Genomic DNA, 15,582 nt, shown 5'->3' with positions numbered 1-15,582 from the left:
TTGATTTTCGCAATATTGTTTATATTTTCTTTGTTATAAGCAAATTAAGACAAAAAAGCATTTGTTTTAGAATAAATTCGTTGCTGAATAAATATTCCCCATAAACATACTGTTTGTTTCACCTGAATTTATGTTTTTGAGGTTGCTAATTACTAATCCGCTATCAGATTTGGGTAAAATAAAGTATCTTTTTTGTTTTAAACAAAATATTGAAGCTAAATTTCGAAAATTTGTAGAATTGCGCTGAAAAGTTGATATTCTAAATATTGTTTTTCCACAAAGAAGCAGTTTTCTATATTATATTTATCATTTTAAAGTCGCTGATTATACGAATCCGTTAATAAATTTTTGTTATATTAATATTTTTCATGATATAAACAAAATATTGAAGAAAAACACAAAAATTGTGGAATAGCGTTGAATTTGATAATTTTCAACGTTTTTCTCTTTACATTCATAGTCTTGAATTCGTTACATATGTGCAGATAGTTTGAAAATTTGTCGAATATTTTGCTATAAATAATTTATTTATTATTATTCCGACAAATGATGATTTTTCTTTGCAAAGAAAGTGACACATGTTTCTATATAAATTTGGATGTGCTAAACACGAATTTGTTATTAGAATTGACCTAGGAATTCAATCTTCTCAATGAAATAAGTATTTCTATTTGTTCTTAAGTAACAATCATCCGTATATAGTAAGCATCATATTTTTTGGAAATATATGCTTATTTCGCACACAATTGTGTCGGACATGTTGGATTCCATTTTTTCCAAATTCGAATAACAGATTCGAACTCAGTAACCCCAAAAATGCGAAGAATAATAATTTTTGTACGGATTCGTCAACTAAATATCCTTTCAAATGCCATATTGCATCCTCCATCTTGGTTCGTATTTTTTCGAAATTCTGATGGCAGATTCGAACTCAGCGACCCTAAAAACGAATGAAATTATGATTTTTGTGAGAATCATCGACTACTCACTTAATTGCGTGACTCAATGAATTAACGTGGTGTGATTCGATATGTTTACCTTATTATCGCACAAGAAGCACAAGCCACGCTTGCTAAAGGAACGTCAAATTTTTAATCTTGTTTAAAAAAAAAACTTGAATTTTAGAAATTATACGTGGAAATCTTCCGATTGTTATCGATGTTAGGCGGCTCTCAGTTAGAATTGCAAAGGTGTCGGTCGTGTTAATGGACGTTACGCTATTCGAAAAGCTTTCGGGAGGGGTCGCGATGCTACGTCCTCCGCGCTAAGTGCAGGGTGCGTGAAAACGTATATCCGGAACTTGGAGTTTTCGTCGGTTTTTTTGGGGAGGGGGGAAAATTGCCTGGCATCACCGAGTTTACGGCCCGAAACTCGCTAAAAGTCCATGTCCTCGTTAAGACCTCGAGAGAATCGATACCACCGACAACGAGTCTTATCTCTCGCTTCAGCCTGGTTTACGCAGCATTAATCGCGTTTGCCCGTGAAAGACAAAGAAGGGAACCCCGATATGAGGAACGAATAACATTTCGCGCTTCGGACACAGACGCTCCCGAGAGGAGATTAGCCCCGGCTACACTCTTCGCCACTCGCGCGGAGTTACCCGACCGTCTGTGCAAACTAACCCCGTCTTACGGTATCATTATACGCGATTAAGTCCCATTATTACACGAGCGCAATCATTTCTCCCGAGAGCACTCCCGAGACTCGCTACGGCGGTCACTGGCTCGGTTCGACTTAACGAGGACTGAACGCAGGAGGCGAGACGGAGGGTTTCCCTCCGTCTCTCTCTCTCTCTCTCTCTCTCTCTCTCTCTCTCTCTCTCTCTCTCTCTCTCTCTCTCTCTCTCTCTCTCTCTCTCTTATGCTGCAAGTATGTCCTGAAAGCTGGACTCGAGCCCGGCCGAGTAAAAACGGTCCTCTTGGTCTCGAGATCGCGGAGCGTTGAAAGCCAGAGTCGCCGATACGGCTTAACGATCTTTGGTCACACTTACTTTTGTGCCCGCCACAATGCTCGAGCACTTACTTGGCGAAACCATCGACGAGTCGGTTTGGTCTGACCTCTTCCTTCCTTCCACACACATATACATACATACATACATACATACATACACTCTCTCCCTCTCGCGCGCGCCCTCTCCTTCCATCCTTTTGTCCGACGGTGCGACACGACACGACAGAGGTCAGCCAGCCGAGATTAGACCGTTCCGCTGCATCCTGCAACATGCCGGCTCGATAATCGGCATCCTGTTATGAACGGGCGCTTATCGACGTTAATGTAGGATGCCGCGCCCACATAGGGAATGATAAGCGACGGACAAGCGATCGATATATTCAAAGGGAGACGAGACATAACATAATCGTTTCGTTCGCGTTTTTGTTAGTTTGTTCACACTCTATGTGACAGATATATTAAGTTGGTGGTAAAATAATTGCGGTGTTTATGTATCGAGTATAAAGACGCACATATCAGTTAAAAATTATATTTATTAATCAAAATAAAAACCATTGGCCTGCATATACTTATTCCAACGGGAAACAAGTTTACTTATTCGCTGATTACAAATTTAAAGTCAGATTTAAAAAATTCAAAACAACAGATTCAATATGGCTGCCATGTAGGAAGTTCGTTTATTGTTACAAGATAGAATTCTGGAAAAGATAACGGTAAATAAAAGAACCGGCGCCAATCTTAAAATGATGAAAATTATAATTATTTTTGCACAATCTAATATCTTGTCAGCTTTTTTTCTTTCTCTGTTACGATTTGCTATTTGCAGTTTGATGAAAATGAGTAGGGTCTTATATTTTTCTACCATATTAATATTTACTTTGCATGGTTCCTATATCCGATTATTCGTTTCAATCATTTATAAATTGCAATAATTATAATTTTACAAATAAAGCTGACAAGAGACGATTTAAAAGAGAATTTGCTTTCGTGGAAAATATTTAAGATTGAAGATTGAAAATTTTACTGAATATTCTTCACGTGTCAAAATATGATATATATTTTTCCTAGAATTTTTCGCAAGCTAGATTTTTTTTCTAAATAAATTATTTGAATGAATTTTGTAAATCCGACAAAAAATTCGTAATTAAAGACCAAAGAAACCTTTATATCGTGTTGATCTGAATTATATATTGAATATTTATTCAGACTTGTATTAATTTCTCTCTATATGGCAGCCATATTGGATTTGTCATTTAAAATTTTTGAAATCCGACTTTCACCCCAAAAAAAAGTATTCAATTTGTAAAGTAACTTTTCCCATAGTCTCATATTCTAAGCGAAGCCTTTTATAGGAAAAAGATTCCTCTTTCGATAGGGCGATTAAAATAAACCACTGATCTAAAATTTATTAGATATTATTCTAACTGTTTTTCTCTTATTGCAAGAGGATTTCCTCTTATATCAATTCATTTTCTTCTTACATCAAAAGGAATGTTTGTCAACGTTTTTCCTCTTCCATCTACTCACACAGAGACATTCTCTCTATGGATATGACGATCGTCGCCACATTATTTTATAGACAGTGTCTAGAGCAAGAAAAAAGAAGAGAGATCGTTATTCAATTTGTGTTGTTCTTTCCAATTGTCTCATTATGAATGAAGTTCAAAAATTTTTGGAGAAAATCAACTTAAAGACATACTGGCTTATATTTCAGCGTAAATACACATATAGGGTCCCATTTTAAAGTTTCCACTAAAATATCACTTTAGGAAAGCATTTAAGAAAAAAATGTTTTGGACAAAAGTTGTTTGGTTTGAAGAGGAACATAAGACAGCGATATCATTTTGTTTACAGCCACTTTTAAGATATTCACTAATCATCCCTTTTCTTTTAGATGGGAACCTCAAATTTTCATTACATCATATTTTTTTACCAATTAATTTGAACAACTTTTGTCTAAAACATTTTTTTATTTGCCTAATGTTTTTTGAGATATTTAAGGATAACTTGGTAACTTTTTCAATATTTAACTTACGATATCTCGCTAACTGTTTGTCGAAAGAGAAAAATAGTATAGGATTCTTTTACTCTATTTGGTCTCAAGAATATATTGATGCAATAATGCCTTATCTTTTGCTAATTTATCGACCTTTGGAAATTTAACCGACCTAAGTTTTGTTAATTTAATGATTTTGAAAGAGATATTTTAGTGAAAACTTTAAAATGAGACATCCTGTGTATATCCATTTATCGTATCGCGTTGCACACTACTTTAACGCGTTGCCATTTAGAAATAAACTTAAAATTACAAATTTATGTTTTTTCCTACTTTTCTAACTGAAAATAAAAAAATTAACTAGAATTTTTTCCGGACAATTTCATAATACTTTTCTTTCCTTTCCCTATAAAAGAACATATAATCAGTAAAAATGAACTACAGTAAGAATAAATAATAATCCTCTTAAAGGAAATATTAAATAATCTGTGTGTAAGAGAAAATTTATATTAAAATCAATAAGATTTGCATTATACATATAACATATAATTCCTCTAACTTTGAAGTTGTGTTTATAATATTTTCCTCTTAATTTTAGAGGAATCCTCTTGAGGCCACACATATGAGAATAAAATTCTCTAAAATTTAGACGATTCCGCTAATTCTGAAATCACTCTTTTTTGGGTGAATTAAATTTGTAATCAGCGAGCCAAAAAGCATAGTGAATGCGAGATTTCACCTGCAAGAAATCCGTCAGGTAGAAGAAACTGTAACTGAAAGGGTTAATTCACGCGCAAGTTCATCCGTCTCGATGCGACGGTCGGCTCGGTGAAAAAGTCCAATTCGATTTTCCGCTTTCCTCGGCCGCGTTTCTCTCTTAAGAAAAAGGCGGACAAATGCCGCGTCTCGAATGTCGGCGGAAAACGACCGAGATTTCACTCCGCTCGGAAATGGAACCAAACTTTTTCACCGATAAGACATTTAGGTCTGTCTCTCCGGCGTTTCAAGCCTTTTTCCACGTCCAACGTAAAACCAAGAGACTCGAGCACTCTCCGCACGCGCGCGCGCATCGCCCCTTTGAGAACGTCCCCGCGAGTATCCCGCATTATTCCGCTATTGTTCCGCCGGCGCACTGGAATGCAATGGTCACTGTATCTCGGTCGCGCGAAATAAACCGCGCGAGGCCGGCCTGCACGGACGATGCCTCCGGATCGCGCCTGAATTATTTCCGTCTCGGGCTATACGCGCTTGTTTATGACTAATTCATTTATGTAATTTCGCACTATTCTTCCGGATGCGTGTAGATTATTGCGGAAGATAGCGCGTAATCGATGCATCCCGCTCTAATTACACGCGAGCGTAACTCCGCCTCGCGTTAACTTCAAGGAAGCGAAGCGCGCGCGGATCTAAACGACGCCCCCACGAGATGGGTGCGTCGGCTCGCGCGAGTATGTTGCCGCCGCACGTCGTTGTTTATTCAACGTAAACAAACTCGTAATTGCCCGTGAATAAAAATCCCGTCCGCGGAGAAGGCCGTGTTCTCACAAGTGGCATTTCATTTGTTTATTTCGCCGTGGCACGCGGAACTTTTCGCGCATACTTGTCTCTCACAAGTGCCACTTGTAGCCTTTTAAGGGGTTTTACATACAGTCAGTGACGTCGAAAATATCGGTTTTTCAAAAATATTTTTTTCTAAAAATATATTATTTCAAGAATATTCTGTAAAAATTTCAAGTTCATTCGAGTAAAATTCGCCGAGATATAGGCTGCTATGCATGCGTTCCTCCGAGCGCTCGGAGAAACATCTGCTCCGCCTCCCCCTCTATTATAACTACCTGGGGAATCCCCACTTATTTTACTTTTTTATTTTAAAGTGTATGGGCCTGCAATAGACGATACTGTGTAAGTTAAGAAAAAAATTAATACATGTTATTCACTATTAAAACTTTAAACGCGGTTTTCTCAAAATGACATTTTAAAGTTGGTGAGCAAGATATCTCTTAAAAACTGCAGCACCGATCACTTTGAAATTTTACGTACTTATTTTAAATATAAACATCCCGTAGTTGATCGATGAATTTATATTTCTGGTAAATATTGTCTATTTTACGACCAAAAAATAAGCAATATTTTTGGTAAAAGTCAAAACATTAATTTTAAAGAGCCACCATATTGTTGCAAATTTTGCAAAACAATAATTTGCAAAACCGAACGATTGATCACTAGCTATTATCATATACTAGTGAAATCTGTTTGATTTTTTGATTTCGGATGATTAGGCTTTCAGTTACGTTGCTCACCGCATATTACATTTTTTTAAAAGGCACCTGAGGGGCGGAGATTGGCTACTACGCGCTTATAAATTAAAATTTTGATTCAAAAAAATGTTTAGACATTCTTAAAGTGTTATTTTTTCAAATGTATATATTTGTATAAAATAAAAACCTCAGTTAAAAGAAAACCATCCAAAATCCCACTCTTTTTGGTCTCCTGACTGCATATAACCTCTTAATCCGCGATGCTGCTATTAGTTTCACGTCAAAATAGCTGCACAAGCGAGACACGAATAAAAATCTCGGGGGAAAAGGTGTACCGTTAAATCCCTCCAGACGGAAAATTGGAAAAATTGCGTTCCTCTAGCTTTCTTCGCGGACGAGATAATTTTCTAATTAAAGATATAACGCGACGAGGTGTTCTTACGACGCATTTCTTCCACGCGTCTCGAAGGAAAAGGAAATGTACTTACTGCAGACGCTGCAGTGTTTCTCGTCGGAGCCGTCGCCACACCCGTCTCGGCCGCTGCAGGTTATCGCGTCGGAACGACACCTGCCGTTGTCGCACCTGAACGGACAGAATCTCGGGGTGATCCTGCCGCGATTGCGCGTCCTGCACGCTCCCCTGGGCTCGTCGCTGCCATCTCTGCAGGACACCACCGCGTTGCAGAACTCGTAAGCCGGCAGGCACTGGCCGTTGTTGCATCTGAACGCACCCTCGGGACATTCTGCGCAAACGAGTCGTGAAGAGGCACATGGAAATTCAGGCGACATGCCAGGAGCACGTGTTGATCAAGCGAAACATTCGACAGTCTCGAAGGAACGCGGAGGATTCTAATCGTAAGAGCTTCGAGTATATTGGTCCTTCGATTCGAATGATGTTAACTTGATTGGAAATTGGACATATTTTTTTTTTCTATCAAATCCTCCTAAATTTTCCTGGCAAATTTCAAAAAATATGGCAAGTCTAAAACATATCGAGTCGATGTTGCTCCATTCGCGACCCTAAGATCACAAAACTGCTAACGCCGCGTTCTCGTTTTGCGAGAAGAGAGAGATTAATCGCGTCGATGCGAGTGATCATGAAAGAAGGACGAATGCCGTGGGTGTGTTTTCACGATGCGGATACCAACTTCGTCGGTTGTTGCAGCCGATTTCGTCCTCGCCGCGTGGACAATCGCGATTGCCGTCGCAGACCCCTGCCCTCGAGATGCAGATGTTGCTGTCGTTGCAGCTGAAGGCCTGCGCCGGGCAAATCGCGCCGGTGCACTCCTCGTCGGAACCGTCGGCGCAGTCGGCACGCCCGTCGCAGACGAAGAACCAGCTGATGCAGCTCCCGGACGATCGGCACTGGAACGTGCCGGGCGCGCAGCCGGTCCTGCGCGCGCTGCAACTTTCGTTGGTCGGCAGGCTGCAGTCGCAGACGCCGCCGATGCAGCGTGACAGCGGGTCCGCCATTCGGCACTCCAGGTCGGCGATGCAGGCCAAGCCGAGGCTGACTGCCGTCATGATCGTGCTCTCGTGCCGATCCGTCTTGATCGGAGCTGGAACATAAAGGTCATGCTCGCCGAATGACTTCCGCAGGTAGAAACTGAGACATCAGGAACGTCGTTCTCTCGTCGAGATTTTGACCCGCGAATTTATTTCTTCGTCTTACTTTTTCTTCTTAATTCAATTTTTATTTCTTCTTAGTGCCGAGTAAAGCTCTAAATTAAGAAAGAAGCATAAGCGATGTCTCGCTTGCCGATTGGCCGACCGCCATATTGGTCCCGTGATGAATCTTGTATGGAACCAAATCTCAACTGATATATCGTAAGTGACAAAATAATATATTTGTAACGTTATTTCCTTATAAAACAAAAAACATTTTAGACATCCATCAGGCAAATAAAAAATCATACTATGATAATAACCTTACTTTAACGAAATAACGTTGATGTCACGTTGGTGCCAAGGTGGTCTTCTCAACTCGATATGATATTCCATAATTTGAAGAATCTCTTACTTAACGTTAATTACAATATTGGAATTAAAATAAGAACATTTCTGAGTGACTTTCAATTGCATCGGATATGCAGGTTGCTTTGTTTACAAATGGACAGCTGTGGGCCCAACCAAGGCGACCATGAGAAGCATGGAGGAGGTAACGTTTGCGCTTCTTTCTTAACCCTTTGAAGCATTGTAGGATCCTACAATCTCACCTTTTCTCTCTTCATTTTTAATTATTTAAGCTATCTATTTGATATTTTCGTCTGAATTTTTATCACTTCTAAGATATATTAGATATTGATATATGTACTTAAAATGTAAAATGTTATTTTTTTTTTAATTTAAGCATCCTGTAAATACAAACAAATTGCATAAAATTATATATTTTTTATTAAAAATTCATTTAACGGGGTGATAAAAACAGTCGTAACGAAACTTGTTTATTTTACGTTTCTGAGGTCGCCGATTTCGAATTCGGGGTCAGAATTTCGAAATTCAAAATGGCGGATGCAATATGGTGGATAAAAATGTTCAAAATCCTTCGATTTTGATAGAAATAGGTACATAGAGGTTTTCTGGGTCGCTAATCACGAATTTATCAGATTTCCGAAATTAAAATCCATAATATCATCATATCAAAGTTAACCATTTGAAGTCGCCATATTAGATCCGCCATTTTTAATTTTTTAATTTTGACTCTCTATTTGTCATCCACGATCGAATAAAACATATATATACCGAGATTGATATATATCCATAATATCACATCAAAGTTAGTCATTTGAAGTCGCCACATTAAATACGCCATTTTGAATTTTAAAATTTTGACTCCAGATTCATAATCAGCGACCCAGAAAACCCCTATATACATAATCAGTTTCTTTTATTATTGCATAGAAAAATTCGTGCTTCAAAGGGTTAATCCAGGGCTTTAATGCCGAGATCTTCGGTTTCTCTCAATTATGTCACACGTTGGACATTATTCGAAAGGTTCTTACGACTTACCGGACGTCGAAGTGGATGTCACGTAAGCAGGCTCGGTGATCTCCGCCTCGATGACGATGGCATCGTCGTCGTCGGGCAGCTCGTTTGGTCCGGGACGATCGTTGGATCCGGGTCTCAGGTTCAACGACGGTCTGGTCACCAGGTTTACTGGTATCAGCTGACTGGGCGCTTCCGTCGATAGCAGCATCGTTGCATTCTTCAGCCAGGACAATTGGACACCTGTCCGAGAACAGCATTAGGAAAGTACCTCTTGCGATTCATGAATCACCATAGTAACATGCAAGGAGAGCTCGTAATCGTCATAGAAAACTGTTGTTTATTAGCTGAGCTAATGAGTTCATGTGGCATTCGTGAGGCAGTTGTCGCATAAACGAGTTCTTAAAAGCGGCGAAAGTAAAGGAACTTGAAAGATAATGAAGTCTCGTGTGTGCGATTGTGACATGCATGCGCGCGCATGCACACACACACACACACACACACACATCACCCTCGCGCAGCAGAAAGTTTTCTTCGTGCGTTCGCAGGGAAATGCCACTCGTTATGTTCCACTAATGATCGCGCTAATTAAGAATGCGAATCAGCCTATCTCGTTAATCCGTTCAGGCGCTTTCGGGCCGGAATACGAAACCGCTTCTCGCCTCGGGACTCCCGCTGCGTCTTGCGCACACGGAAAAGCTGATTACCGGATAAAAGGCGCGCGAACACAGGGAGAGCAATGATGCGGCCCGATGCGATTCCCATATAACGTACGCGACCGAAGGTTACACCAGGGGAATGCTAAGTGGCTTATGGAGAAGTCAGGTACCTCATGTTTGCTCATTTATCCGTACGCAAGTTCGCGCACTCAATAGAGCGTGAACTCTAGGGAGCGTCTCTGATCCCGTGAACGTGCTTCAGCAGCGTTTTCTTCTCGTTTTCTTCGCGACGGAGACGGAGATTCGCTTCCTCGTCCGGCGAGCAGAATCCGCTTATCGATGTATAATTAATCGAGTCGACTCACCAAGCAAATAGATGAATAGCGAAAACCGCTTTGATTGATGAGAAATGACCTTCCGATGTATTAGCATGAGCTGCTACGAACTTTTAGCGTTACTTGCACGTCGATTTCAATTCACGTTATATTAAGATATTAGGATGATCACCTTTGGGAGAAAGTGCGCTCATATTTTTCTGCCTAATTAAACTTTCGAGTGGGCTATTAACTACTTAGCTGGCGCTGAGAAATAGCATCAACTGACTGAAAATAGCAACATATAAATCATGCTTGATTTTTGTAAACGTCGGTACTAGAATGTTCGATGGCTGAGTACGAATTTGAGGTCAAAATATGAACATTCAAAATGGCGAATCCAAAATGGCGGCCACAAAATGTATCTTATTTTTCATGAAATTCGATATGTAGAAGTTTTCCAAGTTGCTGAATATGGATTTCAAGATTCAAAATGGCGGATCCAATATGGTAGTCAAAAAAAGGAAATTGTTGTGATTATTGTGAAATTCGATATCTATAGGTTTTTCAGATGCTAAAAACGAATCTGAGTTTAAAACTTGAAAATTCAAGACAGTACATATGTAATATAGCGACTATATTTTTTTTAGAAATTTAATAAAGATGTAAATTCTATGAAGATTTTCGTAAAAGTTATTTCGTAAAACTGATATTTATAAAATAAAATCCTATAAGAGTACATGAAATTTTAAAAATAATTTTAGAAGGATAAATAAATAGATTTTTATTTTTTTGGTCCGCCATTTTGGATCTGCCATTTTGAATTGCCATTTTGACCTCAAATTCTTATCCAGAAACCTCAGAGTACCAATTTTTACGAAAATCGGATCAGTCAATAAAAAAATAAACGATGTGCGCATTAGTGCGTCAATGCCATTTATGGCACGTCTTTATTTTGACACAAAAGTGCGTGAGTGCCAACGAAGCGGTTAAAATCGTGCGGTGTTTGATCAAACGGACGAACGAATATATTTATCAATTTGGTGATTCGAACTATAACCAGTTTACCGCTAATAATTCATATATGGGCGGAAAAATGATGTGCCAAATACCAATGACTCGTATACGAACGCCATGAATAGCTTTGCCAATTTTCAACGGATTTGCAGGAAACTTGGCATGTTTTTTTGAGTCGTTGACTATGAATCCGGATTCAAATTTAAGAAATCCATAATTTTGAATTTTGTAATTTCGACTCTGGAGTCATTATCGCGACCCAAAAATACGAAATTATTTTCTCTTTGGCACCAATTTTGGCACAAAACGTTAATTTCGGGTCACCAGTGAACTGGCTAAAACTGTACGTTCATGAACCGAGTCCTTTATTGTCATTTTATTGGCAAACAGGACCACAACAGGATTGAGAAATGAACTTTCGCGAATAGCTCGAGCGCGATCGAAAAGGAGAAGCAACTTTAGCCGTCAGGCTAACAGAGTTGCAGTAAGTAACCGAGTGATCCAATTCCGACGTTATACACATACCCGTGTCTTGCTCAGCCTCGGTCTTTTGTCCTTCGCCTACGGTCTCCTTGTCGTGCTCGTACTCGGTGACATCCTCGATCGGCACCTGGAACGATGGCAGATGCTCCGGAAGCGGCGCTGGCCTCACCAGAATGTCAGGCTGGCATACGTCGCCATCGCGGCGCATTGGCGCGGTGCATTGGCAGCGACCGAACAAATCCGGAATGAGGAAATCGCAATGCGATTCCGGGTCCCAAAGGCGACAGTGAGCGTGCTCGTAACATACCTGGCCGAGTTTCGCGGCTGCAAAATTAGATTCGTTCTACGACTTACAGACTCGCGCATCCACCAGTCAACTTCAATCGTCGCGAGCAACGCCGACATTTCCCGGGTCTCCTCGTCTGGTTGCGCGCGATACGGCACGACGTCGCATATGTCAACACGCCCAAGTTTCGTTGTTCGAGGATACATCATTTCATAACTTTAACTTTTCGCGTCGACTTTTATGGGGTAAACGGTACGAAAAACATGTGTTACGTCCTGCGGACTCCGCGCACTCTAGACTTCTTTTATAAATAAGGAAAATTGAATTTATTATTACTTATTATATGGTCGGATGCGCTCAGGCATGTTATCACACGACGCGATCTCTGGAAGTTTCGATGGTCCGGAAATATTAACAATCTTGAACCAACTCCGATCTTGTTTCCCACGCGCTTAGACAACGATAACAGTATCGCGACATCCTTCTTAGAAATATCGATATTTCCTTCTTAAGATTGCTGCCACGTTTTTCTTAAACAAAAGACTCTCGAAATCCTCTTATTGCCATATGCATCCTATCTCCTACAAAATTATCTTAAAGACACTGCAACGTATTCTTAACCCCCACCTCTAAAAAACATTCGAAGCACACTCCTATGACCATATTTGGGCATGAAAATTAGATTTCCGAAACAATTTCTTAAAACCACTCTCTCCACTCTCTCAACCGAGCTGACGTTTTGAGAAAAGTCAAGCCAAGCCAAAAGGCCAAGACACTTCTCGACCGATCCGCAGCCAGGACAGAAGCTTCTCTTCAGCACCCCTTCAGAGTCTCCTAACAATCTAGCCTACTAGTGGCTTAGACAGATCAGTGTTTCTTCAGTTGTTAATTATTCTGTGCAACGATCTCGTGCATTTTTGGACCATCGTGATCCAGCGGAAACCAGCTTCCTATTCTTGGCACAAAACTTGGGTCCATCCTCACAGACACGCAGCAATTACACTCTTCATTTCCGACAAATAGCATAGATCCAGCAGTAAGTTATTTATACTTTCTTTTACCTGAATGACCCCTTTCTTTTCATTTTTCTTCTTTTCTTCTCTCTCTCTTTTCTTTTCCTTTCCTTTTTCTTCCTTTTCTCTATTCCCCTTGGCATTCCTCCTTAATTGTGAAATTCGGTGTCAGTGGCCCAATCTTTTCAATCACAGTCGGATATAACGAACACGGAATTTTGCTCAAACCGTGATTGTTTATACATATATGTATACGTACACATTATAAAATCTTACAAATTTTATTTCATTGTGAACTTCCGTCTAATCATCAATAAAACAAGTTTTTTGTAATTGTAAGCCAATCACGTTTTCCAACTAATTATTCTCAACAAAAAATTCTCTCTTCCCTCAACTGTCGCTCATGGTCCTATCTCAGGTAAAAGGATTCAATTCCTTGACCTAAATAAAGGACCACCGACGTACGTCCGCGCCAGATAAAGGGGTCATTCCGATTCTTGATCTGCACCGCAAACTTGCGAGTACGTCGGAGCTTGTGAAAGCAAGCGTCAAGTTGCGTTCCTTCTCCAGGACGTAACACATGGCCATAAGTTGTAATTTCTTCAATATTTGCCAAAAAATTGTTGCGTTTTTTGTAGTCATTTTCAAAGATTAGATAAAACTTTATGTTAGGGGATACCCACTTCCTATGACTTTGACTTTGACTTATAAGAGTTACTCTTTTGAATAACTTTCAGAAGCTCTGTCTCAACCGTCGCTCATTGTTTATTAAAAAGTTATGAACAAAACAGTTTCATAAATGGAGCCTATTTTTCCGACACAGTCTATATTTTAAATAGTATTGTACATATAAGTGGAGGAGGGGCAGGTCCCTTCTTCTGTAATCCCACCTTGAAAAAAGCCTAGTTTAACATAATCTAATCAAACTTATACATTTTTGCATATAACTGGACGTTGTGAGTTTTAAGATTAAATTAAGTTAGGTTAGGTTTTTTACGAGGAGGGATATACAAAGAGGGACAAAGTTCCTTCTCTCGCTTATATTGAGTTATTAAACATTTTCTTTATGATTCTTCAAAAATTCTTTAAAAATTCTTTAAAAATAGGCTCTATTTATAAAAGTTCTTTCGTTAATAATTTTTTAAGAAACAATGAATGACGGCTAAAACCTTTTGAATGTTATATCATATACCATATGTCACGAAAGTAACGTGAAAAGTGCATTCGACGAATTTCTTGCATCTCGCTCTTCCGATTTTTACGTGAATGGCATTGATGCGCTTAAATATCACGTTGGGAGAGTTGTATTGAGATGGATAGAGACTATTTCGATTGACAAAATGTACATGGTGAAGAAAAAAGATGGAAACCCTTAAAAATCTCGAAAGATATAAGTTTTACAGAAAAGTGTTTCAGCCAAAAATTATAACGCTCAAGACGACGTATTTACTGATTTTATCAGTTTGATCTTGAGTGGCGTTGCCAAGGTCAGGTTAAGGTCAATTTATTTTTTTAAACACAAACCCCAATTTTTTATCACATCATCTTTTTATACCAATTAATTTGAACAACTTTTGTCTAAACATTTTTTTATTCACCTAATATTTTTTGAGATATTTAGCTCGCCAACTATTTGTCGGGAGAAAAAATGCTATTAGACTTTTTTACTCTACTTGGTCTCAAGAATATATTGTTACAATAGCACCCTGATTTTTGTTAATTTGATGATTTTGAAATTTCCAAAAATCAATAAATTAACAAAAGTTAGAGAACTATTGTAACAATATGTTCTTGAGACCAAATAGAGTAAAAAAGTCTAGTATCATTTTTTCTTCTGATAAATAGCGAGATATCGTAAGTTAAGTATTGGAAAAGTCATCAAGTTTTCCTTAGATATCTAAACAAAAATATTAGGTAAATAAAAAAATATTTCAGACAAAAGTTATTCAAATTAATTGGTAGAAAAAGATGATAGACTAGAAAATGACAGTTTCTATTAAAAAAAAAGATAATTTGATCTTGACCTGACCTTGGTAACGCTATTTAAGGTCAAACTGATAAGATCAGTAAATACATTGTTTTGAGTTTTATAACTTTTGTCCGTAACACTTTTCTGTAAAACTTATATCTTTCGAGATTTTTAAGGGTTTCCATATTTTTTCCTCACTCTGTATATAAAATGTGTCGAATAAAAGTTGAAATTCAAAATTCAAAAATGGCCATTTCATCTGCAACAACCTAATATATCATAGCCAATCATCCAAGTTTACTTTATTTTTCAAACTAGAATTCTCTTTATGCACGTCAAAGAGTGTATTAGGAGGTTAAATTAGTTCCGAGCAATAGATGGCTTTAATAACTAGCAATAGTCCTTAGCAATAGATGGCTTTAGTAACAAGTTAATGGTAGTACGAATGTTGAAATCTGGCAACACTGAGAGATTTGACATTTCTCTATGACATATAACAGTTTGCGCGCTATTGTTACTGACAGTTTCATTGTTTATACGCGTCTAAAATGGATCGTACAAAATTGTACTTTCGACATTTATTACTTTTTTTGATTTGAAAAAATCGGCAACTGAAGCTCATGAAATGTTTGTTACAACTTATGGTGATTAA

At 38.6% G+C, this 15,582-nt stretch overlaps 1 protein-coding gene across 1 annotated transcript in view; it reads right to left on the bottom strand.

Annotated features, from left to right (window-relative positions):
• Positions 1-439: 439 nt before the first annotated feature.
• ImpE1 (Ecdysone-inducible gene E1) overlaps positions 440-15,582 on the bottom strand; it is a 54,206-nt gene continuing 39,063 nt past the window's right edge. Inside the window, exons 4-8 of the mRNA XM_011154546.3 lie at positions 11,705-11,986; positions 9,214-9,432; positions 7,353-7,763; positions 6,693-6,947; positions 440-2,213 (exon numbers count right to left, since the gene is read on the bottom strand). Of these exons, the coding sequence (XP_011152848.1) occupies positions 2,194-2,213; positions 6,693-6,947; positions 7,353-7,763; positions 9,214-9,432; positions 11,705-11,986 (1,187 nt within the window). The 3' untranslated portion in view covers positions 440-2,193. The remainder of the gene's footprint in view (positions 2,214-6,692; positions 6,948-7,352; positions 7,764-9,213; positions 9,433-11,704; positions 11,987-15,582) is intronic.

This window comes from Harpegnathos saltator, unplaced genomic scaffold (assembly GCF_003227715.2).
Source record: "Harpegnathos saltator strain DR-91 unplaced genomic scaffold, Hsal_v8.6 scaffold779, whole genome shotgun sequence".
Lineage (NCBI taxonomy): Eukaryota > Metazoa > Arthropoda > Insecta > Hymenoptera > Formicidae > Harpegnathos > Harpegnathos saltator.
The sequence above is the reverse complement of the archived record's forward strand: the minus strand, read 5'-3'. Positions and strand labels throughout refer to the sequence as shown.